This window comes from Mus caroli, chromosome 7 (genome assembly GCF_900094665.2).
Source record: "Mus caroli chromosome 7, CAROLI_EIJ_v1.1, whole genome shotgun sequence".
NCBI classification, from domain to species: Eukaryota; Metazoa; Chordata; class Mammalia; order Rodentia; family Muridae; genus Mus; species Mus caroli.
The window spans coordinates 122512475-122540125 of NC_034576.1; the positions used below are offsets into that span (position 1 = coordinate 122512475).

General features: G+C 39.4%; 1 protein-coding gene across 1 annotated transcript in view; it reads left to right on the forward strand.

The window, feature by feature from the left end:
* The window catches only part of LOC110299272 (ATP-binding cassette sub-family A member 3-like), a 76917-nt gene that overhangs the window by 45781 nt on the left and 3485 nt on the right, over positions 1 to 27651 (forward strand). Inside the window, exons 21-30 of the mRNA XM_021168935.2 lie at positions 5063 to 5309; positions 5448 to 5652; positions 7360 to 7576; positions 11265 to 11438; positions 18018 to 18196; positions 20256 to 20381; positions 20598 to 20792; positions 24206 to 24393; positions 25345 to 25515; positions 26488 to 26669. Of these exons, the coding sequence (XP_021024594.1) occupies positions 5063 to 5309; positions 5448 to 5652; positions 7360 to 7576; positions 11265 to 11438; positions 18018 to 18196; positions 20256 to 20381; positions 20598 to 20792; positions 24206 to 24393; positions 25345 to 25515; positions 26488 to 26669 (1884 nt within the window). The remainder of the gene's footprint in view (positions 1 to 5062; positions 5310 to 5447; positions 5653 to 7359; positions 7577 to 11264; positions 11439 to 18017; positions 18197 to 20255; positions 20382 to 20597; positions 20793 to 24205; positions 24394 to 25344; positions 25516 to 26487; positions 26670 to 27651) is intronic.

The following is a 27651-nucleotide window of genomic DNA, read 5'->3' on the forward strand; positions in this document are numbered from 1 at the left end:
ATAGATAGATAGATAGATAGATAGATAGATAGATAGATAGATAGATAGATAGATAGTTTGGCTACACCAGTTTGAACTTCCAGTGAATTGCGCGCACACACACACACACACACACACAGGTAACTATCTGATCAGGAACTATCTCAGATCCACAGATGGAAGACACACACAGCTTAGTTCATTTTTAAACTGCTGTATTGGCTCTATGGCTTGGCTCTTCTAAGCCTTCTGCAGCTAATGTGCCCTTACCTTTACTCCTAGCTCAACACCTCTAAATCTGCCCTCAACTTAGTTACCTGCCCAGTTACCTTCTGTGACGCCCACTAGTCTTGCTGCCTACGACACTTTCAGGCTGCCCTTCCGTGGGCCACCATCCTTTTCCACTTACATTTTGGAAGATCTCCCCTACAGCTCTGAGTTGGTTCCATTTCTCTCCCTCTTCCTGCCTTCTCTCTCCTTGCCTATGGGAACCTAGAAGTCCCACCTCTTTCTCTCCGCCCAACCATTGGCCACTGGCATCTTTATTGATAGATCAAAAATCAATTGGGGGCAAGGACCTTCAGCATCAGTAAACAAAGATTCCCAATTAAATCAAAGCATCAGAACCACTCTTCTACAGATAGATAGATAGATAGATAGATAGATAGATAGATAGATAGATAGATAGATAGACAGACAGACAGACAGATAGAAGTGACTAAATAAAAAGCAGTATCTTGACTCATAAGAAGATTGTTTAGATTGAAGCTTTGTTCACTAAAACATTAAATGAGTAACTGAATATGCTATTTTTGTTATTAAGAACAGGGGCAGAAGTGCAACAGAATGATATAACAGACCCACCATTGTCACCTGGCTTTAATATATGTTATTTTCTGTTTGTTAACTGAAACTTAGTCACATACACAGAGATATATTTATCCTTTCTCAACTCAACTGTTTTAGAAAACTGGACACATAAAATTTTAATTATTTGTTCTAATCATTTTAGCCATGACTATGTTTTATTAATGTTTGTATTGTCTCTATTTCAAACTGTGGACCTTCATAAAAATGTGCTGTTTAGGGTAAAGAATTGGCATTAAATTCTTTAGAACTTGTTCTCTCTTTGCTGTAGACAGTAGAAAAAGAGTTTTCCAGTGGGGAAATAGGTTTCTAGATAATTTTGCATCTGTTCTTTTATCCCCAAATGATCTATGCTTTAGCAACCCTATAAAGTTTTTTCAATTTTTTAGAATTTTTATATATACATACAATAAAATGTAAAAATACATACCACCAATTTCCCCCTTCAATTACTCCCATAGTCCTTTAACATGTCTCTCTCACAATGGTTTTGTTTATAGCCCACTAAACCAATTAGTGTTTTCCATGTATGCATGGGTGGGACCATCTAGTGGAGCCTAGTAAGCCTGCCAGTGGCCATACACTCAAAATTTAATTTTCTAGCCCCTAGAAATTATTAACTGCCAATAGCTTCTCTGTAAAGGATGAGGTCTGAGGAGCATTTATTTCTTCTATGTTAGAATTCTGACTGGCTTGATGTTGTGATGGTCTTATGCAGGCAAGCCACAGCTGCTGTGTGTTCATGGGTACCATAGTCACATCGTGTCCAAAAGACAGTGTTTCTCCTTCCTCTGGCGTTCACATTCTTTCTGTCTTCTCTTCTGAGACATGGTTAGAGAGTTAATAATCCCACTTAGGTCTGAGAACCCAGTCTCTTAGTCTCAGAACAATTACCAGTTAGGCATCTCTCCATTGACTTTTGTCAATTGCAAAAAGAGGCTTCTCTAGTCAAGGTTGAATAACATCACACCTATTGGTGCAAATATGGATATTTAAACATCAATTTGACAGTATGACCACTTAGCAAAATAACAATAGCAGGTTTTATCCCAGGCCTATAACCTCCCTCTCCATGGGCTTTGACCAGTAATTCAGTACCATGCATGAAATTTCCTCCTGTGGAGCAGATCTCAAATCTAATCATAGGGTGATTAGTTAGCCTATAACAATCATGCCTCAGTTGTACCAGTGGTTGTATCTTCCTTGGTCCATTTAACGGATGCACTGATAGCTTTTTTTTCCTCCATCAGTCTCTACAACATCTTCCAGCACTATGAAGGCTAGCCAGTGGGGAGGAGGTTCCCTAGACCATTAGTGACTAATTTTTCTCTGTCCTATAGCGAAATGTGTAGTATTTTCAGCGATAGGGTCTTATTGTGATGTTACTGTGGGTAATGTTCTGGCAATAGCCTGTGTTGTTTTGGAGACCGCGGAGACCTCTCTGAATGGTAACTGAGACTTTTACCTCCTGTCAAATCTGAGAGCAATGCAGTACTGTAAACTGTTTATGTTGCACCACAAATTGAGTGAATGTGAGCTCTGGAAAGGTATTCTAGCACCACAGAAACACATAAAGCATCGCCTGCCTTCACGGAATGAAACTGCCTCCCCTTCATTTATTTAGAAGTATGTCTCAGTTATGGGCTTCATCACCAAATTACAACTGGGCATTATTCATCTCCTCTCAACAGAAATCATGGGGAGATGAGAACCTTCTTTATATCTCTAGCCCCTAGCCCAGTTCCTGTCACATAACAAACACACAGTTTAATATAACCTCATATGAGAGGTGAAGAAAACACGGGACAAGGGAGAGACAACAGTCAAGTCAGCTGCAACGTTACAGTGGCAGCCTAGGCAAGGGAACGAGCATAACAGGGCAAAGAGGGTTTGTTCAAAAGATACATCTTGAGTGGACTACATAGACTTTATTTTCTCATTTTGTGTGGAGGAAAGTCATAATAGTACCATTTGGCTGTGTTGTTTTGTGGTTTATGTAGATTTACAAAACATTAAGAGGCCTCAGCACTGGTGGTAACCTCCATCAAAACTATAATAGGAAAATGGAATCAGTCAAATAACATAGTTAACATATGGAACATTTCCACCACACTTTTCCCTCCTATTGCCTTTATTACCACACACACTTGCTATCTATTTCTGTCTTTATCCCCGGAAACTGCTAGTCTCTATTCTGTATCTGTAAGATCGATAATTCCAAGAGTGATATAAAATGGAATCACACAGTGTGTGACATTTTGGAATGAACATTTTCACTTAGTGTGGTCTTCTGATAATTGTATGTATCCAGTGTCGTTCTCTTTAATTGCTAACTACTACTCTATCGCATGGGCATGCCACAGGTTGTGTAACTACTCGTTCATTAAAAGACATCTGCAGTTTTCCTGGTAAGCACAGCGTGAGTACAGCTGCTGTTTTTAATGTGAGTGTGCATCTTCAAGACAATGTAAATTAAGAGATATTCAGTTTCACTAGTATTCTATCTAGTGTTCCTTTAACTTATCTCATTCCACGTTCTTATATGATAACTGCATGTATAATTCAATGCAAACCAGCTGCTTTTCCATGTACTCTGCAGTTTTACATTTCCAACAAGCAACATGTAACTGACCCAGTTCCTCTGTACCTTAAACTCTTTTCTCCATAGGTTTACCTGAGTGTGTAATTTTGGCTAGCCTATTGGTATTGTGTGTAACATTTATTTTTATATATTGAGTCAGCCTTATATCTTTGAGATAGATTCCACTTCTTAAGTGCATAATTCTTTATATGTTAATGCTTATATTTTTTGATGGTAAAGTAATTCTAGCTTGTAGAATAGATTAAGTGGATTGTGGAATAGAAGACAAGTGATTTAAAACTAACAATAATGAAGTACTATTACAAATGAGGCTACACACACCTCATGGTTCATTTGATGTCGGTTTGATTGGGTTAAGGAATGAGCCCATAACTGTTAAAACACATTTCCAAGTGTTCCTATCAGTAGACACAGTGAAATGATTTGCAAGCTGAAACCCATGTGGATGGGCATCATTCAACCCACTGCAGGGCTGAGTAGAAGCTTATTGGACAGAGGCTGGGTCTGTATAAGGCTTAGTCTGTCTCTTCCTCACTGCTAGACAGGGTATGATGGTCTTATGCTTCACTGAAATCCTGGAGACTTGCAGGGATTTCCCACCACTTAGAAGGGAACAAAATGTTGGGCTTCCCTCAATGCTTTTGTTCCTCTCAGGATCTTGACCAAAGCATGTTGGTGCTTTGTAGCTCTGAAATACTCAAAAAAAGAGCCCAGGGAATCCTGTGGAAGGTGGGATAGGGGGATTATAGGACCTGGAGGGGATGAGAACAGAACAAGAGCACGGCCCACAGAATCAACGAACCGAAGCTCATGGGCCCACAGAGACTGAACTGACAACCAGAGAGCCTGTGTAGGTCTGACCTAGGTCCTCTGCATAGATTTTATGGTTGTATAGCTTGGTATTCTTGTAGGAGTCTTAACAGCGGGATTGAGGCTGTCTCTGATTCTTTTGCATGCTCTTGAAACCACCTTCCTCCTTCTGGGTTGTTTCATCCAGCCGTGGTATAAGGGTTTGCGCCAAGTCTTAATGAGACGTATGCCATGTTTGGTTGATATCCCTGGGAGGCCTGCTCTTTCCTTGAGGGAAACAGAAGAGGAGTGGATCTGGGAGTGAAAAGAAGTGAAGAAGAGACACTAGGAAGAGAGGGGGAGGGGAAACTGCTATCTGGATGTAATATATGAGAGAAGAAAAAAGAAAAAAAAAGAAAAAAGCTCAAAAATAAAGAGCAATTTTAGGGAATAAAAATAACATTATAACATTTACTAAGTTTTTTTAGTTTTGGGGGGGATTTTATCTGAGGGGAGTTCAGTAAACTCTGCAATGTGAATTAAATTTCTTACCAATCTGTTAAAGAGAGGTAGTTGAGTTGAAGGATTGCATCAGGGTGTTTTCTCGGCAAAATTGTAGTTTGGGTTATGGTAAATACAATGAGAAAGCCCAGACTTTAATGACAGAATAAGCCCCAAGGGTAACAGCTAATGTTTGAAAGAATTATCTCAGCAAGATTGGAAGTGATTGGTGAGAAACTTGGCTTGATTATTAGACCTTGGATGACAGAATTTGTCGTGAACAGTATGTTAGATTTACTGACAAGTATTGTGTCTTTGTCCTAGGTGACCTACTCAAATATTTGGAGGGAAATGACGAATGCATTCATTTGTGTATTATCGCACTTTCTATCAAGGTGGTTACAAATAGAGTAAACCTTACTGTTCTGTTCAACAATGAAGCCTACCACTCACCATCTCTATCCCTGGCAGTTTTAGACAACATTCTTTTCATGTCACTTTCTGGTCCTGATGCTTCCATAACAGTCTTCAATAAACCTCAGCCAAAGCCCCAGAGGAAAGAATGGCCGGGGTATGTTTTTGTTGTTGTTCTGTTTGTCTGTTTTACTTTTGCACTTGAAATGCATTCTTCCCGCCCCATTCAGTTATATTTCTGAGACAAAAACAGCCATTGGTATAAATCTGTATCCTCCTTTTGTTCCTTCTGTAGGAGTACAGATGGGAAGATTGTGGCCTTCAAAATTCAGCTGGGCATGGCTCTTTTGGTCAGTGGCTTTTGCATCCTGACGGTGACTGAGAGACACACCAAGACAAAGCACATGCAGCTTCTGAGTGGGGTCTCCATCCCTGTGTACTGGCTTTCTGCCCTGGTATTTGATCTCATTATCTTCTTCATTTCTTGCTGCTTCCTACTGGTGAGTGCAAACAATGTTGTGAACGTTTCTTTTTATTAATTAATTTTTTATTTATTCACTTTACATCCCACTCACTGCCCCCTTCCCCTTCTCCTCTGGGCAGGTGTCCCCCACCCCCACCCCCCGCCCCCAGCCCTCGGCACTTCAAGTTTCTTCGAGGCTAGGCATCTCTTCTCCTACTAAGGCCAGATAAGGCAGCACAGCTAGAAGAACATATCCCACAGACAGGTAACAGCTTTTGGGATAGCCTCTGCTCCAGTTGTTCAGGACCCACATGGAGGTCAAGCTGCACATCTGCTACATATGAGCAGGCAGACCTAGGTCCAGCCATTGTATAATCTTTGGTTGGTGGTTCAGACTCTGAGAACCCTAAGGGTCCAGGTTAGTTGACTCTATTAGTCTTTCTGTAGAGTTCCATCCTCTCCCTTTGCAATCCTTCCTCCTGTTCTTCCATAAGATTTTCTGAGCTCCATCCACTGTCTGACTATGGGTGTCTGTGTCTGTCTGAGTCAGCTGCTGAGTAAAGCCTGTGAGAGTTTCTTTTCCTTTGATTCCACAAGGAAAATCTCTCCTCTATCTAATGTTTTCACAAACCTAGCTATGCCAGTAAGTAACCTTGCTCATTATCTCATAAAGCACTTCTCAGCACTGAGAATGATGGTCCCTGTCTGTGAATCTCAGTACTTGGGAGATAGAGGCATGAGGTTAGGAGTTTACAGTCATCCTCAGCTGGGGTCCATGAGATCCTGTCTAAAAGATATATTATCATTCCTACTTTCATTATATGATAATCACAATACCCAAAATGTGGAGGACACCTTAATGACCACCAACCGATGTGTGGGGCAAAAGAATATGGCAACCACAAACAATGCAGCGTCATTTGGCCTTAGAAAGAAGTTATTCCTCATATTTTCTGTTATTGCAGATGAAGACAGAGGATATTTATAAAATACAGCAACCACCCAGAGTCAAATACTGTGTGATTCCACTTTTATGAGATTTAGGAAAAGCCAAACTCAGAGTGTGGAATAGTAGTTTCCAGGACCTTGGAGGAGATTCAGTCAAACAAGATTCTAATTTAGGTCTTTCTAAATTTATGCTTCCTTAACTAGTTTCCCACATGAATTATAAGCAGGTAAGAAGGAGGTCCTGCAATGTATGGGAGAAGCAGGCTAGACCTATGAAGCCTAATTTAAAAGCAATGGTTATCAATGAGACACAACTGAAGAAATGGAAGGAAATCATCTACTCTCTAGGAAAGTTGATAGCTGTTGTTAGTATGAGATTCTACGTGTACTGTGCATGAATCTTTAGAAAAACTTTTCTAATGAGAAAAACAAAATTAAAAAAAGACCATGGTTATGGTTCTGTTTGCTGGAATGTCCTCTAGTGAACAGGAGATACACCTGACTTGAATTCATGTTGAGTTGTAGATTCTATTTTAAGGAGGCAATTCTATTTTATGGAGAAAATTCTAAAGAAAATGAAAGTCTTGGTATTTCCTTTTTTTTTGTTTTTTGAGTGTTTGGGCTTAGGGCATGTGTGTGTGTGTGTGTGTGGAGAGAGAAAGAGAGAGAGAGAGAGAGAGAGAGAGAGAGAGAGAGAGAGAGAGAGAGAGAGAAGCAGAGAAAGATAATGACAGAGAAAACAGAGACAGACAGACCGACCCTAACTTCACCTTTGTCTCTGTACCCTCTGTTTCAGGTTATGTTCAAACACTGCAAATTTGACATCTATGTCACCGACTACCACATTCTGGACACGATGCTGATCCTCACACTGTTTGGGTGGTCTGCCATCCCCCTCACATACCTGATGAGCTTCCTGTTTTCTAAGAGCAACTCTGCCTACATCAATCTTCTGGTGTTCTGTTATCTCTCTGGCACTTTAAGTCTCTTAATGGATACCATAATAGAAGCAAGTAAGTGTGAGAACGTCACAAAATGTCCCCTTCCCCACAGAAGGCAAGACATAAATCAGCAGCAATGGGCCAAAAAGATGGGTAGTAGTAGACAGTTAAATTCTAGGATTTTGCAAACATCTGTATCAGAAATATCTCAATAACCTAGGGCTTCTACTATCATCTAGTCAGCATGCTCCACTCAGAGACCCAACCTGAGCTTCAGGTCCTTGGCAGGACCTCTCTCCCACTTCCTATAGCTTAGACTCAATGGTTCTTCAGTAATTTCAGAGTTCTGGGTATTACATTGAGATCTTTGATCCTTGGGAATTGATTTTTGGTACAGGGTGAGAGATGCAGATCTATTTTTATTTCTTTACATGTAGACACTCATTTTCCCTAGCACCATTTGTTGAAAATGCTGTGTTGCTTTTTCTTCACTGCGTACTCAAGCATTTTTCTCAAACCTCACACGGCTGATAGATAATGACACGGATCATTTACACCCGCTTTCAGAAACCTTAGGGTTATTTGACCTAGTTAGATACAAAATAAATATTTCCCTTAAGAATTTGTAAGTACTCACATACATTTTGTTCTAAAAGTATAGTAACCATGTGAGAAAAAAAACACAAAACATTGATAATTTGTTTTAAATAATTTCAGCTGGCTGTGGTCCCAACTGAATAGTAAAAAAAACATATACAAATACAAATTCCCTAGCTTCCAGATAATCTCATAGTTAAATTCCACATAAAATAAATTTTAATTAAAAATAAAGCTAAAACAGCTTTTGTAGATGAAAGGTTTTTTTTTTGGTTTTTTTTTTTGAATTATGCAAACAAGTGAGCCTTTGTGGGCATTTCTTTTTTTTTAATTTTTAATATTTTTATTACATATTTTCCTCAATTACATTTCCAATGCTATCCCAAAAGTCCCCCATAGCGCCCCCCACTTCCCTACCCACCCATTCCCATTCTTTTGGCCCTGGCATTCCCCTATATTGGGGCATATAAAGTTTGCAAGTCCAATGGGCCTCTCTTTCCAGTGATGGCCGACTAGGCCATCTTTCGATACATATGCAGCTAGAGACAAGAGCTCCGGGGTTCTGGTTAGTACATCATGTTGTTCCAACAATAGGGTTGCAGATCCCTTTAGCTCCTTGGGTACTTTCTCTAGCTTCTCCATTGGGAGCCCTGTGATCCATCCAATAGCTGACTGTGAGCATCCACTCCTGTGTTTGCTAGGCCCCGGCATCGTCTCACAAGAGACAGCTATATTTGGGTCCTTTCAGCAAAATCTTGCTAGTGTATGCAATGGTGTCAGCGTTTAGAAGCTGATTATGGGATGGATCCCTGGATACAGCAGTCTCTAAATGGTCCATCCTTTCATCACAGCTACGAACTTTGTCTCTGTAACTCCTTCCCTGGGTGTTTTGTTCCCAATTCTAAGAAGGGGACAGTGTCCACACTTTGGTCTTCATTCTTCTTGAGTTTCATGCGTTTAGCAAATTGTATCTTATATCTTGGGTATCCTAAGTTTTGGGCTAATATCCACTTATCAGTGAATACATATTGTGTGAGTTCTTTTGTGATTGTGTTACTTCACTCAAGATGATGCCCTCCAGGTCCATCCATTTGNCTAGGAATTTCATAAATTCATTCTTTTTAATAGCTGAGTAGTACTGAAAGTTTTAAAATATTATCCATAGTTAAAGTGAGAAGTAGTAGAATAAAGACTAATGCAATATATATATATATATATATATATATATATATATATATATATATGATAGCCCATGGCATAGAAACAACAAAAACATGGAATTTTAAAATCATTGGAGGATAAAGTTTCAATATGTGACTAAATAAAGTTTAGAAAGAAATCATAAAAGACAAAGAATTAGTGTTTGAAAATTTTAGAATTTCCAGACTTGTTCACAGACAGAAATCTTTAGTTTAAGAAACTTCCCTTACCTGGTTCCAGCAGGTAAGGCTGTAGGACCCTGAGGCTACAAAGATACTGCAGCCACAGCTGTAACCACAGAGGAGCCACAGCCGCAGCTACAGCGGAGCCCAAGAGTGAACCAGAAAGCCATGTGTCCAGATGTCCAGGGTCACCGATAGAATGTCTCTTTAAAGTGTAACTTGCAAAACACAATCTATCCAGTACAGAAGGAGAGGAAGTGAGAGAATGAAGTAGAAAACAGCAAACAAAAGCGTAATATGAACGTCATTATGAACACTGGACACAAGCAATAAAGCAAAATGACAAAGCATGATCACAAGATAAATGGCAAGGTGGTCATAATGGACTCTCCAAGCCCAGCTTTGACCTTCACGCTCTTTACAGAAAACACAGTTTAAGGAACTAAGATATACAAAGTACAGTAGTCACAAAAATGTGTATATGGAAAACTAAAACTTGAAGCGTTATATTGATATGATCAAATGTATTTTTCACATTAAAATTATCAGAAACATAGGATAGCAATGTGGTAATAGATTCCCTTTAGCATAAAGTTCTAAGAATTGTAAAATTTTATTTACTTGACAATCTAATCAGGAAGTGTGCATACTCAGAATTACCAGAACTACTCCAGCTAACTGCAGAAACACAATATCATATACACCTTTCTTAGAACTGATGGGCAAGACAGTGGAGAGAAGAGGACAGTTGGTATCTACTGAGCGTGTGAGTTAGTGGGTACGTATGTCTATACAATCCCAGCCAAGCACACTGCTTCAGAATATCTGAAAAGCCGAGCAGATGATGCACTGGCTGGATTCCTTCACCACTATGCTATTGCATTACAAATCAGCAGCACAAGGTAATGGGAAAAGGAACACATGCCTGAGAACTGATATATGAGCCAAGGACAGTAGCAGGAAATGGGAACTACTTAGGGAGCTGAAGAGTGAACACTCTGCAGCCAACTGGCTATTTGGAGAAACTGTATATCTCTAATCATTAATGTTGCAAAGGCTAAAATTTAACAGCCATACAACTTCAATGGGAATAACATTCAAATAAAGAACAATTATGGACAAAAAAAGTAAAACCTGAATAGCAGAGACACCACATACACACACACACACACACACACACACACACACACACACACACACAGAGCCATCAGCTGTTGAAAGAACTTGAGCAATTAACAAAATGGCAAATAGCTTAGGAAACAACAAACAGGTGTATACACAGTTGCTGTACCATTAAAAATATTCTAGAAGGAAGGAAGGAATGAAAGACTGAATGAAAAGGAATGCAGGAAAAGAATGAAAAGGAAAGGCAAGACAAGAAAGGGAAAGGAAAGGAAAAGAAAACAGAGACAATGTCCTTATACACATGAAACCTTGGGCCAACAAACATGAAAACTTGTACAAATTGCAAGATACTAAACAAGATTTCAGAAAAGGCAGAAAATGTGAAATTCACTATAACCATCAAGTGCAAGTTTAAATTCTTTTCACATAAAAAAATAAAAGCCACAGTTCTACTTCACCAAAAAGACTTTTCAGGATTCTGTCATCATCAGCACAACCTTCAGCTTTTGGCGATACCAAAACCCATTAGCAAGTAATTAACAGTAATTCAGACATAATCATCTGGGCTTCAATTCCCTGGCCTCGGTTTGATCATTACTAGGGGGACTTGTGACCTTCATTTCCTTTTAATTAACCTGTTCTTGTCACCCTTTTAGGGATATCAACCATCATGTCCAACTCCACCCAAACCTTCCTGCTCAATACGCTGCTGCTCTTTCCTATGTACAACCTTGGGAAGTGTATCAGCGAGTATACTGTTATTTACCGGAAGAAAATGCTATGCATCCAGCAAAAGAATGCTCTCAAATACCTGAATTGTAGCAACAAATGTAAGTATATTGGGGATCTCTAAGTGTCTAGGAAATCAGATGCACAGAGTGGGGATGGTATGATGAGCCTGTTTATCTTTCAAAGGCAGGGTCTTAATACATAAAGCATTTCACAAAACGAGCATGTAACCCTTGGAACACTAATGGAGGGTTGTAAGTTGGGGTCTTGTGTTCAAGGTCACCCTGAGAAAGTTAGCAAGACTGGCACAAAATGAAAAGAAGGTTGTGGCTGTAACTCAGTGACAGCATAACTTTCTGGTATGCATGTGGCCCTCAGCTTGGTGCACACCATAGGGAGATGAGGACAAAGCTTAAAGTCATGTGACCATAAAGAAAAAAAAAGATCAACTAATAAACAGCTGTCTGTGGATTTTATATTTTCACAACAAAACCAAGTTATGGATTTGTTTACTATTCATTTTAAAAACTAACTTTTGCCTATGTCGTATATCTGCCTTTTGTATTTGTACATGCATATACAAATACATATTTATATGTTAATGTGCAAGTGGAGGCCAAGGTTGCCATTGGGTATCTCCCTGGGTCACTTCACAGATTGTATAATGAGGCAAGGTTTCACTCTGAGCACATAGCTCACCAATTTGGCTAGTCTCTGTAGCCAGCTTGCCCTGGAACTCTTCTCCCTCTACCTCGCCAGTGCTGAGATTAGAGGCAGGCCACCAGGTCTGCTGGACATTTACATACATGGTGGTTATCCAAACTCTGGTCCTCACATTTTCATGGCAACTGTACTAGCCATCAAGCCATCTCCCTAGCCCCTGTCACACTGCTTTTACGGACCAGAACTCTATACCATAGAGGACAGAACCTCCAGGAGAAGATTGTATATTGCATTACACTCCCTTTTGTTACACCATTGTCCCATATAATTGCACATCCTCACCTGCCCACAACAGATCTCAAGGGACAGGCAAAATCCCCCAGTGTCTAATAGAGTATTTGGTACAGGAGGGACTCTAGTATACTTTTTAATAAGTACATTAAAGTGGGTGGAAACAGTTTGGGTGAGAGAAACAATGTAGGAGAAAAGGACAGAATCAAAACCAAGAAAAAAGAAAAAAAAAAGTAAAACAAGAAACCTGAAGATTTGTGGTAAAGGGAAGCATGGAATGACTCATGGATGTTGGGAATCCATTATGGTAGAACATGCCATTCACTAACCCTGAAAATGTGTGGGGAGAGTGGGATGGATGAGAAGGGAAAGAGTGCCATAAGCTGGGTCCTCAGAGGGCAGCCTAGCACTCCAGCTGAGTCAGCTGTACAGGAAATAAACATCAGGGGTTAGGATGGTTGGATCTTTTTATGCAGCAATGTATGAGGACTCATTTCTTCATGTCCCCACCCAATAACTGTTATTTCCCTTTCCATTGATCGTGGCCCTCTTAGTAGAGGTCGTATCTCATTTTGATTTTGATTTGCCTTTTCCTGATGTTTAGTGACATCAACCTTTCCCTGGGTGCCTATTGCCCATGCGGGTATCTTCTCTTTTGCAAAACAGTCTTTGCCCATAGTCGGGCCACTTGTTTTGATATATTCTGGACACTAGGCATTCCTTTCATATATGATTTGTGAATGTTTTCTTCAATTCTGCAATCTGTTTCTCCCCACTCTTCAATGTCCAGTAGTTTTAATGCGATTACACAGGCAAAAGCAAGCATGATACAGTTACAATATAGACAAGTTACAATAGTTACAATACAGTTACAATATAGACAAGTTACAATAGTTACAATACAGTTACAATATAGACAAGTTACAATAGTTACAATACAGTTACAATATAGACAAGTTACAATAGTTACAATACAGTTACAATATAGACAAGTTACAATAGTTACAATACAGTTACAATATAGACAAGCCTGGGTTAGCGACCATTTCAGTGATTGTCCCTGAGATTTAGATGTTAGAGCAAAACGACATCGCAGGTCATGGTTACCCCGGGGCTTTCTCTGAAGGGTTTTATGGGAATAGCTGTACTACTTGTGGTTGATATTTTGTAACAAGTTTTAGTTTCTTGATCATTCTGAAAATAAAGACTGCATTCTTTGATCTTATACTTTGGTTATTTAAAATGTTGAGGGAGGAGTTTTATCATTGTTTTCTGGGGCCATTTCATTCATTCTAAAATTTTAACTTGATTGGGGTAAGTTTGCTCAGAATACCTTAGGATAAGTTTAGCACCTGTAAGATTCATGACTATATCCTCCCTTCTTTTCTTTCTGTGTGTGAGCATGTGTGAGAGCACGCATTTTAAGGTGAGGGATGGGCACATGTATGGAAGTCAGAAAACAACTTACAAAACTTGCAATAATCAGTTCTTTTCTTCTACAAAGAAGACCCTGGAGTCAACCCGGTCATCAGGTTTGGTGGCAAGTGCTTTTATTCAATCAGCCATCTCATTGGCGCTTCTTTTCTTTCTTGATCAATCTTGAGAATGTTTACCATTTTCATCAATCTATATAGAATATATTGATCCATTTTGGCGTTTGGTTTCTAACTTACCATAAGTAATACAGCTAGTCCCATAAAGCCCTTCAGAGACTTGTGTGCTTACTATGTTCTGTGTTGGGAGAGTACCCATCTAAGATCATAAGAAGAGTTACTGAACTATTTATTGTCAATGTTTACCCTCTTTCATGACTATATTATCTCAGTTTAGCTTAGGGAAATCAATGTTTCCCTTGCTTAGATTGCTTGAACCTGCAGGATTTATGGTTTGCCATATTATTAGTTGGGGAAAATTCTCATTCTTGGTGTCCTAATTACAGTTACTATTGCTGTGATGAAACAACATGAAGCAAAAGCAAGCTGGGGAGGGAAAGGTTTACTAGCTTGTTATTAACACAGAGTTGTCTGTCACTGAAGGAAGTCACAGCAGAAACCTGGAGGCAGAAGCTGATGCAGAGGCCATGGGGGAGTGCTGCTTTCTGGCTTGCTCCCCCTAGCTTGCTCAGCTTGCTTTCTTATAGAACCCAGGACCACCAGCTGAGGGATGACACCACCCACAATAGGCAGTGCCCTCTCCCATCAATCATTAATTAAGAAAATGCCTCACGGACAAATCTTATGGGAAGCATTTCCTCAATTGAGGCTCCCTCCTCTTCAATGATCTTAACTTGAATTAAGTTGATATAAACCAAGCCAGCACACTTGGGAAGAGAAAAATTGAGGAAGGGGAAGCTGTGGTCAAGACGTATTATATGAGAGAAGACTCTATTTTCAATTTTAAAAAACAAAAATTAAAAAAAAAAAGAAAAACTTGAAAGGCAGAATTGTTTCTTAGAGACTTGAAGTTGTGCAAAAAGAAAACAAATAGCATAAATTGAGGGCAAAGCCTACCTGGGAATGGAAAGTCTTTATCCACTCCATCTCCCACCCTCCCTCCAGAACACAAGAGACATGGCTTTCATAAGCTACATACCCAAGTGGCCATCCCAGACAGTGTGTCTGAGGGGTTGATGGCCTGTGAAACAATAATTTCCAGCAGAAGAAAGAAGTTAACATCCATTCAAATGATAGAGGAGGCGGGGAGGGGCAAAAATGAGACATAAAATAAGATAATCTTTTAAAAATATATAGAGGGCTGGAGAGATGGCTCAGCAGGTAAGAGCACTGACTGTTCTTCCAAAGGTCCTGAGTTCAATCCCAGCAACCACATGGGAAGGGCATGACTGTGGTCTCAAGGCTCTTTCCATTACAGATAGAGTCAAAGACAACAGCACAGCACACAAAGGCCAGACTTCTGGAAAGTTTGGGAGAAAAATGTAGATTCATTTTTCTTTGGAGGCCTGGTCGTGCTCTGTAACCCTGGCTGGTCTGGAATTAGCTATGTAGAGTAGGCTGGGTTCAAACTCACAGAGGTCCTGAGTGCTCAATTGATGACATGTGCCACTTTGCTCTCCAAGAGGTCACATCTTTGAAGATGCTTCCCAGTTGTAGAGATGGCCCACAGAGCAGCATCCTTGCCTGTGGAAATGTGAATGGAAAAGGGATGTGTAAAAAAATAAAATAAAATAAAAATATATAGAGGCAGTTTATTTGCAAATTCTCTTATAGCATCAAAATATGGGGTGTGGTAGAGTGGTAAACATGGCAGAAGACCAGGATGAAGACAACCATGATTATATGTTTCCATTTTGCTTCTAATTTAAGAATTGTAGAAATGATAACACAAAGGCAAAACAGTTTCTGGATGACAATACAGAATGGAAAATTTCAAACTGTTAATATTTAAAATTAGTATGTTGTTACTTTAAGGATATATAATCGACCCACTTATATGTAGACAAAAATGTATACAATTTATGGATACCCCTGTGGGTGCAAAAGTGAGGTAGCACATAGGTATGTATGGACTTCACTTGGGAGGACTGGATTCATAGATGCCACTGTGATGTTATGCCTAAAATGTATACTATGTTGCATTTTATCTTTGCAATGAATCAAATGTTTTAAAACCATAATTCTAATGTATGAGAAATGAAAAGGCTACTAAGAATACTAAATTTGATAGTCTATTAAAAAGATCACAGTTTTCCTAATAAGTTATCGGTTTTTGCAATAAATTAATATAGCTGTTGAATTTGAAATAAATAACATAAGACTCAATTTTATGTATACATGCCTTACAAGCATTTATGGAATATGATTCTTTAGAAGGAAAGTTCAGGGCCCATGATGGCTCAGTAAGTCAAGGTACTTGACACATAAGCCTGCTGACATGAATTTAATTCCTGAGATCCAAACAAAGATGGAACGAAGTTGTCTTACAACCTCTATACTCATGCTATATTGTAATATTGTATGTGCGTGCGTGTGTGCGTATGTGCATGTATGTATGTGTATGCTAGACAATCAGTACACACATACGCATGCACATACACATACATACATGCATCCCACACACATATGCATGCATGTATGCACACACTAAAAAGTGCAAGGAGGAGTTCAAGGACCCAAAATGGAGCAATTTGGGCACTAAAAGTAAAGCTGGATTATATGTCAAGGTGTAAGAAAAGATTCGCCTATTTTTATGTAAACATGGGAACTCTGATATTTATCTTTTATTTTTATTGGTTATATTTTAATGTATTATCTAAATTTGGTAGTTCAGTGCTCAATATGGCAGAGTGGGAGAAGGAAAAGGGTTTTGTTTTTGGTTTTGGTTTGATTTTTGGTTTTTGGGTTTTTTGGGGGGTTTTTTTTTTGTTTGTTTGATTTTGGGGTTTTTGTTGTTGTTGTTGTTATTGTTGGCTTTTAGCAAAGAAAGCTAGCTAGGTGACATCAGGCAGGTACTGAAATCAACAGCAGTAGAACTGGTTCACACCAACAATGCACAGCTCATTTTTTTTAATGTGATGAAAGGGTCCTCTCCTCCACAGACTTCCCTTCCAGGCACTGCAGCACCACCATAATCATGAATATGAATGTAATCCTATAAGAAAGTGCAAGAGATGACTATGACGTGAGATGGTTTTGGGATTGGAACATGGAACATATAAAGGACATTGCATTAAAAGCTATGAAATACGAATGAATCTGGTACTTCAATGAAGTATTCATATCTGTACACTCATGATAACATGCATGGTACTAGCATAGTTAGTGGAATAAAGGAGAATAGGCACACAGCACAGGGAACTCTCTGTGCCCTCTCTGCAATTGCTTTTTGTATGGATACATGTTGTGTCCGGCCAGCAGATCACAGGCCTGGGTTCTAGCCTGGAAAGGCATTTTGGAAACCTGGATTTTGGAAACCTGGAAGAGAAGAAGGGCTAGGCTGCGCGAGATAAGGAAGGAACCAAGACAAGACTCTGCTCAAGGTTCAATTTTAATGTCAGCAAACACGCTTTATACAGAAAAGGAGAGGCCTGTCCCTGGCCAAGCAAAGTTCCTTTGAAGTAGATAGGTCAGCCTTTTAGTGGGAACTCGCCAAGATCATCGCAGTTCGGCGTTAACTCCTGAAGATTCTTGAAAGAGAACTGGTTCGCCCTCTGGCAGGTTGGGCCTCAGGCAGGTAGTGGCACATCAAAGGAGCAGCACAGCAGGTGGCTCCGCTAAAGCGGCAGTGGATGGTCACAGCCAGCCTTGCTAGGCTGGAAGGAGGTAACAGATACACTTCAGTCATTAGGCTGGGGAGATAGTTCAGTCATTAAGATGCCTGCTATATAAGCAGGAGGATGTGAATTCAATTCCCCAAACCCACGTTTTAAAAAGCCAGGGCTGGTGGCACATGTTTGGAATCTCAGTGCTGGCAAGGTGGGGAAATATGACTCCCTGGGGCTTGTAGACTGAGTTTATTGCTAGACTATCAGTACACCCGTTAATATTTTATCCTTGTTATTTTACTATACAATATGTTGATGAGGGTCAGTCTCTCAAACTGCATTTCCATAGGGGGATAATCACTTCTCAAACTCTGAAGACCGTGTCTTAGTTTAGCCGAATATTTCATTTTATCTGATTCTTATTTGGTGTTTTATCAGTTGTTCACATCAGTGTTGCACAATAAAATTAAGTGTGATACCCCATTTTTCTGCCTTCCATCCTCAGACACTAAGAAGAACATTTATTCTTTGAAGAAACCTATGCTGGGAAAGTATTTAATTGCTATGAGCATCGCCGGCTTTGTTTTCCTTCTCTTGATTTTCTTTTGGGAAAATATCTCCTGGAAAGTAAAAATGCTCATCCATCAACACGTTTACTTTGGTGCCTGCAAGAAATACAAGCCGGTAAATACTTAAGAATGGAACAAGCCAAAGGAAAACAAAACAAACAATAAAAAAACAACAAAACTCTAGCAGCATGGAAAGTAGGCATTTGTTTACATCTCAGTTATTAGAGAAAAATGTCATTATCTGCGGGAATGTCCTTCATAAAGTCCTGTTGAGGTATTACCTAAATCAATCCCACTCGTTCTGATGATCGTTGTGAAGGGCTAAAGTTTATATCTTTATGAATTTTATCTTTTGCTGACAACTTTATCTTGTATTTAGTTTTTGATCTTTATTTTTTATAATTTCCTTGGTTCTATTCACATTTCCTTTGTTCTATTCACATTTGGTTTTTATATGATAATTCTCATTTGTTAATTTCCTGATTTCTCTTTAGCAAGCTCAAAGCCATGGCTCTTAAACTGATTCTAATGTGAGCATTTAACAGTACATACACCAAACCACATGTGGTAATACAGGTCTATAGTCCCAGCCATGTGGGAGTCTGAGACAAGAGGATCACAAGTTCAAGGCACTCCTGGGCTATAGAGGGAGTTCAAGGCCAGTCTAGGTAACTTAGACACTGTCTCAAAATGGAAAGTAATAGTGTATGTAGGATTTTAGGTAAGATAACAGACCAGAGGCTGTTTCCACATGACCTGGGTAAGGGAAAGTGAGTATAAGAAAGAGTATACTGTATTCCAACAACAGGAAGAGGCAAAGTTTGAGAAATTTATGAAGGTAATAACAGGACAGCTAGAGAATACCCAGGAAAATATGTGTATCCATAGAAGAGAGTAAGCCAAGCCACACAGCTCCAGACACTGGCTCCATGGTGGAAGCCTTATCTAAATGCAGGCTGTGTAGGGCACCTGAAGACACTGGCAGTTCAGAAGGAGATGTGACTCAAATCTTCTTCTGTTTTTGTAGTAATAATCAGAATTCCTGGTTTTACAATATGATGGTTGTGATGAAGGCTTCATCCTTAAAGATCTTTCTACATAACTAACTACAGAAACCATGAGCTAGACTGGAGCCCACATCCTCCAGCTTCTACCTCCCAAGTGCTAAGATTATCAGTGCATGCCCAGATAATGCCCAGATAATTCTCTTTTAGTTCTCAATGTTTATTTATTACCACATTTTTTAAATGCCTTACTACATTTTCTTTCTTGAGACTTACTGTGTAACCTCAGCTAATCTGGAACTATGTGGACCATATCTTGAACCCACACAGATCAGCTAGCCTCTGCTCTTGAGGTCTAGGACTAAAGGCATAATATCACGACATGTGGCCCAATGCTTTGCATGTGTTGGATCTCCTGGAACTGGAGTTAAAGGTGGTTGTGAGTTGCCATGTAGGTCTTGGGAACTGAACCTTGGTCTTCTGCAAGAGCAGTAAGTGCTCTTAACTGCTGAGATTTTTCCATCTCCAGCATTGCTGTGTTTTTTCAGTTTCTCCGATCTCTCCAGATGATTTCCATCCTTATGTCCATATGATAAAATAACGTCTATAAATACTCTTTTCTTATATTAGAAATAGAAATTTTCTTACACAATATATCCTGATTACATTTTCCTATCCCTATACTACTCCCAGCTCCTCCCCTTCCATCCCAATCCACTCTCTTTCTGTCTCTTATTAGAAGACAAACAGCTATCTAATAATAATAATAAAACAAAACAAAACAAAACAATTCAGAATAGGATAAAGCAAACAAACAGAAAGAAAAGATTCAAAGGAAAGGCACAGGAAACAGAAACATGCAGAATTCCATTCATTCCCATAAATGTTTTAATTTTGAATTATACAGTAGAGCATGCACATTCATGATTTCTACTGTGTGAGTAGCTTTTGCCTCTTCTCTAATCACCACCTTCACTGCTGTGGTGAACTACTCATTACTACGGGATGTGTACACAAGAATATTCATCAAGTCCCTTGGAAATTGTTCAAAATATCCACTTATACATGTGTAATATTATGGCCAAGGTGGGATCTTATGAACCCACTACTTTTAGGACAGATGCCTCTAAAACATATCCATAAATAAGATATTTGTCTTGAAAAATACAGGATATAATTTCCAAGGAATTATCTGGGACTTCTGAAGATAATGATGTAGAAAATGAGAGAAGAGAAATTTTGTACCAGCCTGAAAAGTTTCTGAATTGCCCAGTTCTTATTAAGGAGCTCACGAAGGTAAGCCATTTCATGGCTTTCATAGTCTGCCCTCCACCTCCTGGGGTGGGGTGTGTGTGTCAAAGTCTCACTGTGGTTCTTCAGGAGCCTTGAAAACACTTCTCTAAAGTTCTTGTGACGCTATCTAAGGGAGTGACCACTTTGTCCACAATATTTCTTGTGTATAACCTAAACATGTCCTTTACTAAATTGCACTTTGTGTATTTTTTTTTAAAGATATACTTTAAGTCTCCACTAATTCTGGCTGTGAAAAATATCTCCCTTGCTATCCAAGAGAGGGAGTGCTTTGGATTACTTGGATTCAATGGAGCAGGCAAAACAACCACTTTTCAAATTTTGACTGGAGAAAATATTCCTACCGCCGGGGATGTGTTCATTGATGGCATTAGCATCACCAAGAACATCGTAAAGGTAAGCTGTTATTCCAGGCTAAGATGTGAACATAAGGATGGCTCTAAGATGCAGACAGCAGACAGATGGCCAGGGATAGCAAACGGCAATGATGGCAGATGTCTATGCTGTGGATTCTGGAGAGGAAAACAAATTTTTAAAGAGAGGGTGAGTTAATGAAAGCACAATCTAAGACAAGAACATCTTTTTTTTTTTTTAAACAGTAGGAGCAAAAGGCAAGTTCTCATCACATGTATCCTAGAAGGGCTGGAAGAGGGTAAGGCAGAGGATGACTTGCATGTAGTTTAGCTGCAACTAGTGCCTTGATGATCAGGAAGGCCTTTCTGAGCCATTGCCAATCAAAGCAAGACACCACCAGCCTTGTGTCCTGTGCTGGTCATTAGCTGCAGGAACAGAAGAAGATGGGTAACTCTAGAAAGAAGTATGTTGAGAATGTAAAGCAGAAAAGAAAGCAAAGGTTCAGATTCCAGGAGTTAACAGCACTTATAGAGCCCTTGAGGAGATGGAAGGGCAGTGTGGAGATATAACTGCCTGACTGAGACTGTTAGGGTGCAAAAAGGATTAGGTGATCTCTCATCAAGGAACAAATCTGGATTGAGAATCAACAGCATGGTCAGATAAAGTGTGAAGTTTAAAAGGAGGTCAGGCATGTGCAGGGCCCACACAAGCTTTGCAGTGGCTGGTTCTGCATCACAAAGTCTGAAAAAATGTTTTCAAGCCTCGGGGAATCTTTCAAGTATGCAATTTGAAAATCTCTCATGTTTTATGTGACCAGTGATAATATTTAATTCGTTTCAGCTTTAAAATGTTCTTTAGCGTATCTTCTTATATAGTAGATAATGTAAACTTTACCATCTAATGCATTTCTGAATGCATGAGTCTATAATTCGGTGACATTGTGTGCCCATTACCACAATTTGTCTCTAGAGGCACTTTACCATTCCAAACTGAAAATCTCTACCCATTACACAGTAACTCTCCGTCCCTTCATTTACCCATGTAAGCACTGTTCTACTTCTTAACTGTATGAATTTGATTACACTTTAGGCGCTGTATATAAGAATATGCCTTTCTGCCTGGCATTGTCTTACAGGTTAATACATGTATTACAAATTCACTCCATTGTGTGACTACAGGACATCTTGTGCACTCGTCACATCTACTGTTTGACTACTACAAATAATAATCCTATCACACTAGAATGAAATGTACTAGTTGGCTTTCTATAGCTATAACCAAATATTTTACAAGGTCAACTTATGTTTTAAAAGATCCACTTTGTGCCGTTTCAAATATTCAAGGGCATCATTTGTTGGGTCTGTTGCATTTGGCTTTATGACAATGTTGCACATCATGACATGAATGTGTGGCAGATCAAAAACCATACATTTTCTGGCCAGAATACAAAAGAGAAAAGGGAAGGAGACAGGACCCCATTATCCTCTCCAAGAATATGATGGATGGACCTTCTTTGGGGTCCTACATCCAAAGGAATCCGCAGCCTCCCAATAGGCCAACCCAAGGACTATGCATTTAACACATGGGCATGTGGAAGGTATCCTGGTCAGAATCATAGCAACAGAGATGTATCTGGGTACCTGCTTCTAGTTCCTTAAAGTATATATTTCGAGATTTTGGTGTCATAGTATACTCCACATGAGCTTCACCATTTACAGTCTTGATAGCAACACACAGCTGTTGCAATTTCACTGCATGGTGAGAGCTTCTCGGAGTGTGTGTGTGTGTGTGTGTGTGTGTGTGTGTAATTGGACTGTTTTATGGTTATCTAGCCTAGTATGAGAAATGTTTTCCCTCTGTGGTTTTGATTTGTATCTTTCTAATGATTAGGGAAATTGGGCACTTTCCCTACATACTTGCTGCTATATATCTTTATAGGGAAAATGTGTATTAAATTTTCAGATGTTTTTTTTTTTTTCTGAGTTGGAGGAGTGCTTAGGTATTCTATACACTAACCCCTATTTGTAAATATTTAACCCATTCTATGAGCCGACGTTTCCCTTCCCTTGTTCCATTGCTGCGTCCTGTATTTTACGAGTGCTTTAGAATGTTTAGCGAATCTCTTTCAAACCACAGCCTACTCCTGTGTGGCTTGGGCCAGTCCAAGTAACTCACCAGTCACTACTTTGGGTACAATGCTAACCGTGAGCTCAGCTGGGCAGTCTAATGATAAATCCCCCACATTCTGCTTTTACGAAGTCCTGTAACATGGGATATGCAGAATTTTCATTTTATTCATCTCTAAATACTTTCTAAATTTCTTTATGGCTTCCTTCACCATCCACTCACCAACTGATGCGGTGCCCTTTAACTTCCAGGACTTTGGAGTGCACACCCTGCCCTGAGAGCACCACCCGCCCATTCTGTTTCCTCTTGGGTTTCTAGCACTCTATTAACAGTTAAGGATTCATTTCTTGACTTTCTCTACAAGCTGATAGTTTCTTTCAGAGCCAAGGATATTTGTATCATGTTTTTTTCAGCCCAATAGAGTTTCTGATTCCCAGTCCCATGAAGGAACCACATTTTCTACTCCACTGTACGCCATTTTTGCTACAAACTGAACTGACAATGTGGTAACGCCAGCAGTAATCACCCTCCCCATTCCTTGTTTAATTTTCTTTATTGTTTCTGGGGTATTTACTTGTTTTTTATTATCTCTGTGCTTAGAATCAGCCTGAGGTAGAGGCTGAGAGTCATCACAGGTATTTTTCTGGTTCTTTTTTAATTATTTTCTGTTTGTAGATAATCATTTTCTGATTTTACTTATATTGATGGTGTTTTTATTGTATCTTTAGTATATGAATCCTAAAGAGAGGTTAAACAGAAGAGAATACAGGTGTGTGTTGAAAATACACTATCCTTAAGAGTCATTTTAGCCAAAGAGGAAGAAATTTGTACCATGCCAACCTTGCAAGCAGAATGAATAATCTAGAATCAATATAAATTAATTATTAATTTAAATTTATGGCTATTTACTCTAGCTAACTAGGATGTTTGCACCTACTGGGAAAAGAATTTAAGTTTCAAAGCAACCATCATTTTTGACCTTCTATATGCAAAGATGAGGGCTACCTTTGGTTTTGGTTTAGCCTTTCTAAGGGGCAAGCATAGAGCTGTACAGGTCAAACAGTAACTATAGTATCCTACAAACTGAGTGGGATCTGGGATTTAGGTTTTAATTCTTCATTTCTAGGACAATTAGAACTGAATATGAGAACCAGTCATTCCATTTGACTATAATATATTCACAATCAATAATTCTGTCGTCCTTCAGAAAAGAAAATTTCTTGGTAGGACTCTTAGAAGCATGGCCTCGAAACCTCCTGCCTGGTCTATGAATATTCATGAGATGTTAGATGGCCTGAGTTTTCACTTACAGCAATTATTGTAATTAGGTCAGGTCAAAAATTGGCTATTGTCCTCAATTTGATGCTTTGCTGGAATACATGACTGGCTGGGAAATAATGATTATGTATGCAAGAATATGGGGAATCTCAGAGCATCAGATTCAGCCCTACGTGAAAAAGCACTTGAACTCTTTGGATCTGGAGTCTCATGCCAACAGTCTTATCAGCACCTACAGGTGAGTCATTATGCCATAGCTTCTTAACTATAGTTACCTGTTGTTACCAATGTTCATAACAGCTAAGCATCTTTGTTCCTGGTGTTTGACATGAGTCCAAAGCTCCACCTGCACTTCTCCTTTTATGTAATTACCTGACTATGTTACCATATAGCCTAGTTTCATTCTGTTACTGGGATGGGACACTCTGACCAAAAGCAACGTAGGGGAGAAAGGGGCTCATTTGTCTTACGATCTACCAGGCCGTAGTCTATCATCAAAGGAAGTCATGGAGGGACTTGGGCAGAATGCTGTTTGCTACCTGGTTTGCTCACAGACTGATGCTTAGTGAACTTTCATATCTAGCTCAGGACTGCCTAGATGAGCCTTCTTGAGTCAGTTAATAATCACACCAATCCCTCACAGACATATTCACAAACCAACCTGATAAGGGAAATTAATTATTGAGACTTCTTCAGGTGATTCAAGGCTGTGTCCAGGTTGACAGTTAACACTGAGTTGAACATTATCTTCTGCTGTTGTGTTTCAGATGCTAGTAACAGGTTCACATCTTCCCTTTTCAGAAATGAAACTTCATAACCTGACTTCTGAAACGAAAATAGAAAGTATTTCCTTTTTTCTAACATTCCTATGATTCTGCCCTGCAATGAAGAGAAATGTAGGTCTTCAAATTAGGATGGGGGTTATGTATCCTAATAGTTAACAACAGGTAAACAAATGGAGCCAAAACCACACATGTGAAAGGTTGTCCTTCTACATTATAAATGTGCATGCACAGATGTACTTGGACCTGGCGCCTTGTTGAAGCCATATGGAATCTGCGTAAGGATGCCTACACTTGAGACTGTTGTTGGAAGTCTCAGTACTAAGAGGTGTTTGTTATCTTTCCTGGAAATAACTAATAGGTATCGCTTCATCTGTTTTCATTTCGCCCCTGTCTTTGGTCTGAAGTGAAGGAAACAAACGTAGGCTGAGCACTGCCATTGCCACGATGGGAAAGCCCTCAGTTATCTTCCTGGACGAACCATCAACTGGCATGGACCCAAGAGCTAGGCGCCTTCTCTGGGACACAGTGATAAAGATTCGTGAAAGTGGAAAGGCCATCATTATAACATCCCACAGGTGTGACTCTTTGGAAGGCTCGGTCAAGAGTTGGCAAGAATTATGGTAGCTATACTGGCCAATTATTTGGGGCCAGGAATATTAAGTGTATATTTGATTGAATAATGATTTATTTTTAGGAATTAAAATTCATATTAACCCTAATAAATGGAATAGCCAAGAATCCTCAGAAAGTTAGAGATATATTCCATTTGAGGACTTGGTGTTCTGTTATTTTTATCCTTTGAAAATATGTATTTTCACGCCTTGGGAAGATAGCTCAATTAGTAAAGTGCTTGCTATGTAATGTGAGTGCCTGAGCTGGATCCCAGAACCTACATAAAAACAAACAAACAAACACCCTGGGCTTGGGGGCTGGAGAGATTACTCAGCAGTAAGATCAGTTAAGCTGCTTTTCCAGAGAACCCAGGTTCAATTCCCAGTATCTACATGGCAGTTCATAGCCATCTATATGACTCTAGTCCCAGGGAATCCAACAGCCTTCATGGGCACTGCACACACACACATAAACACACACACACACTGTACAGAAATGCATACAAGCAAAATATCTATATAAATAAAAATAAAGAAATTATTTTTAAAATGCTTAAAGCTTGGTATGATTGTGTATAGTAATAATCTCAGTGCTAGACAGAAACAGGTAGATCCCTGGGCCTTACTGACCAGGCAGCCTAGCCTAAATCAGCGACCCTCACCTCAGGTCCCACTAAGACAAGGCAGGTGGTGGTTAAGGAATGATACCTGATATTGGCCTCTGGCCTCCACAAGCACATACATATGTACATGTGCATCCCTCCTACACACACACACACACACACACACACACACACACACAACATACTTCCTAAACATGAACTTGGTGATTGGAAAATGCAACTTGTGGTTGATAACAAGATCCTGGCAATGATTAAATGCATGTTATCTTCACAGAACATCTTAGTTTCATGTTCTGTTTCTTTATTTTGCAAGCATGGAAGAATGTGAAGCCCTTTGTACAAGGCTATCCATAATGGCGCATGGGAAGCTCACATGCCTGGGTAGTCCTCAGTACCTCAAGAACAAGTTTGGTAATATTTATATTCTGAAGACCAAGGTCAAGTCTGGAGAAACATTAGATGAATTTAAAAATTTCATCACACTGACATTTCCAGGTATGTTAACTTGTCCCAACAGTGTTAGAAATATGTTAAATTTCATGTTTTGTTCTCACTACTCACAAGGTTTATGTTTTAATGTAGTATCCCTGTGTTACTGATACCCAGTGATCTTAATATTTCCTTTGCTACTGCAACTGCAGAGTCTGTCACCAAACTCTGCCATCTACTTCCAGGGTCTCCTCACATTTGTTCTATCCATATAAATTATACCTCTAAAGCCATACTTAACATAATTCTCATTATTTTCAAATATTGCCCATGCCAAAAAAAATCTTTTAGAGGATACTCACTATTCGCCTTCTCATTAAGCATCTTGTTCAGGATTTTGGCAAGTTGTGCCAGTACATGATTTTGAACTGTAAGCAAGCTCTAGCAGATATGTCTCTCCTGACAAAAATCCTTCTGCTCATGAGTATTAAACTCAGTAAATCACCTCTCTGTCCACAGAGCAATGGTAGCAACTATGTTCTCTTTCTCAGCCTCTTTCCTAACTGAAAAGCACAGATATAGTAACAATGGGTAGCAAACTCTTACAGGCTTACTGGTGTGTGTCAGGCTGTTGAGTTGGAATTTCACCTTTTGGGCTATAAAATATTATTAATTATACCATGGGACTATAAGTTTGAAAATACATTTTAATAATCAGTGGTAGAACAGACATGGAGAAAAGATGTGAGGAAAACCAAATAATCACTTTAGCATTGACTTCAGTAAGTAGGATTTCCCCCTGACTCACACAGAAGTATGCAACAAAAGAATGTGCTTATTATCTTCCTAAGCAAATGTGCTGTGTATTCTGTATGTGTGCATACATATGTGTGCAGGTGTATACCATGTGTGCATGAATATATAGAGGTCAAAAGTTGAGGTTGGGTATCTTTATCTCTGTCTACCCTATGTTTGGAGGCAGGGTCTTGTACAGAGTTTGGCATGGCTGATCTCCTGTCTTTGACCTGTGATGGCTTAGTGGGCAATG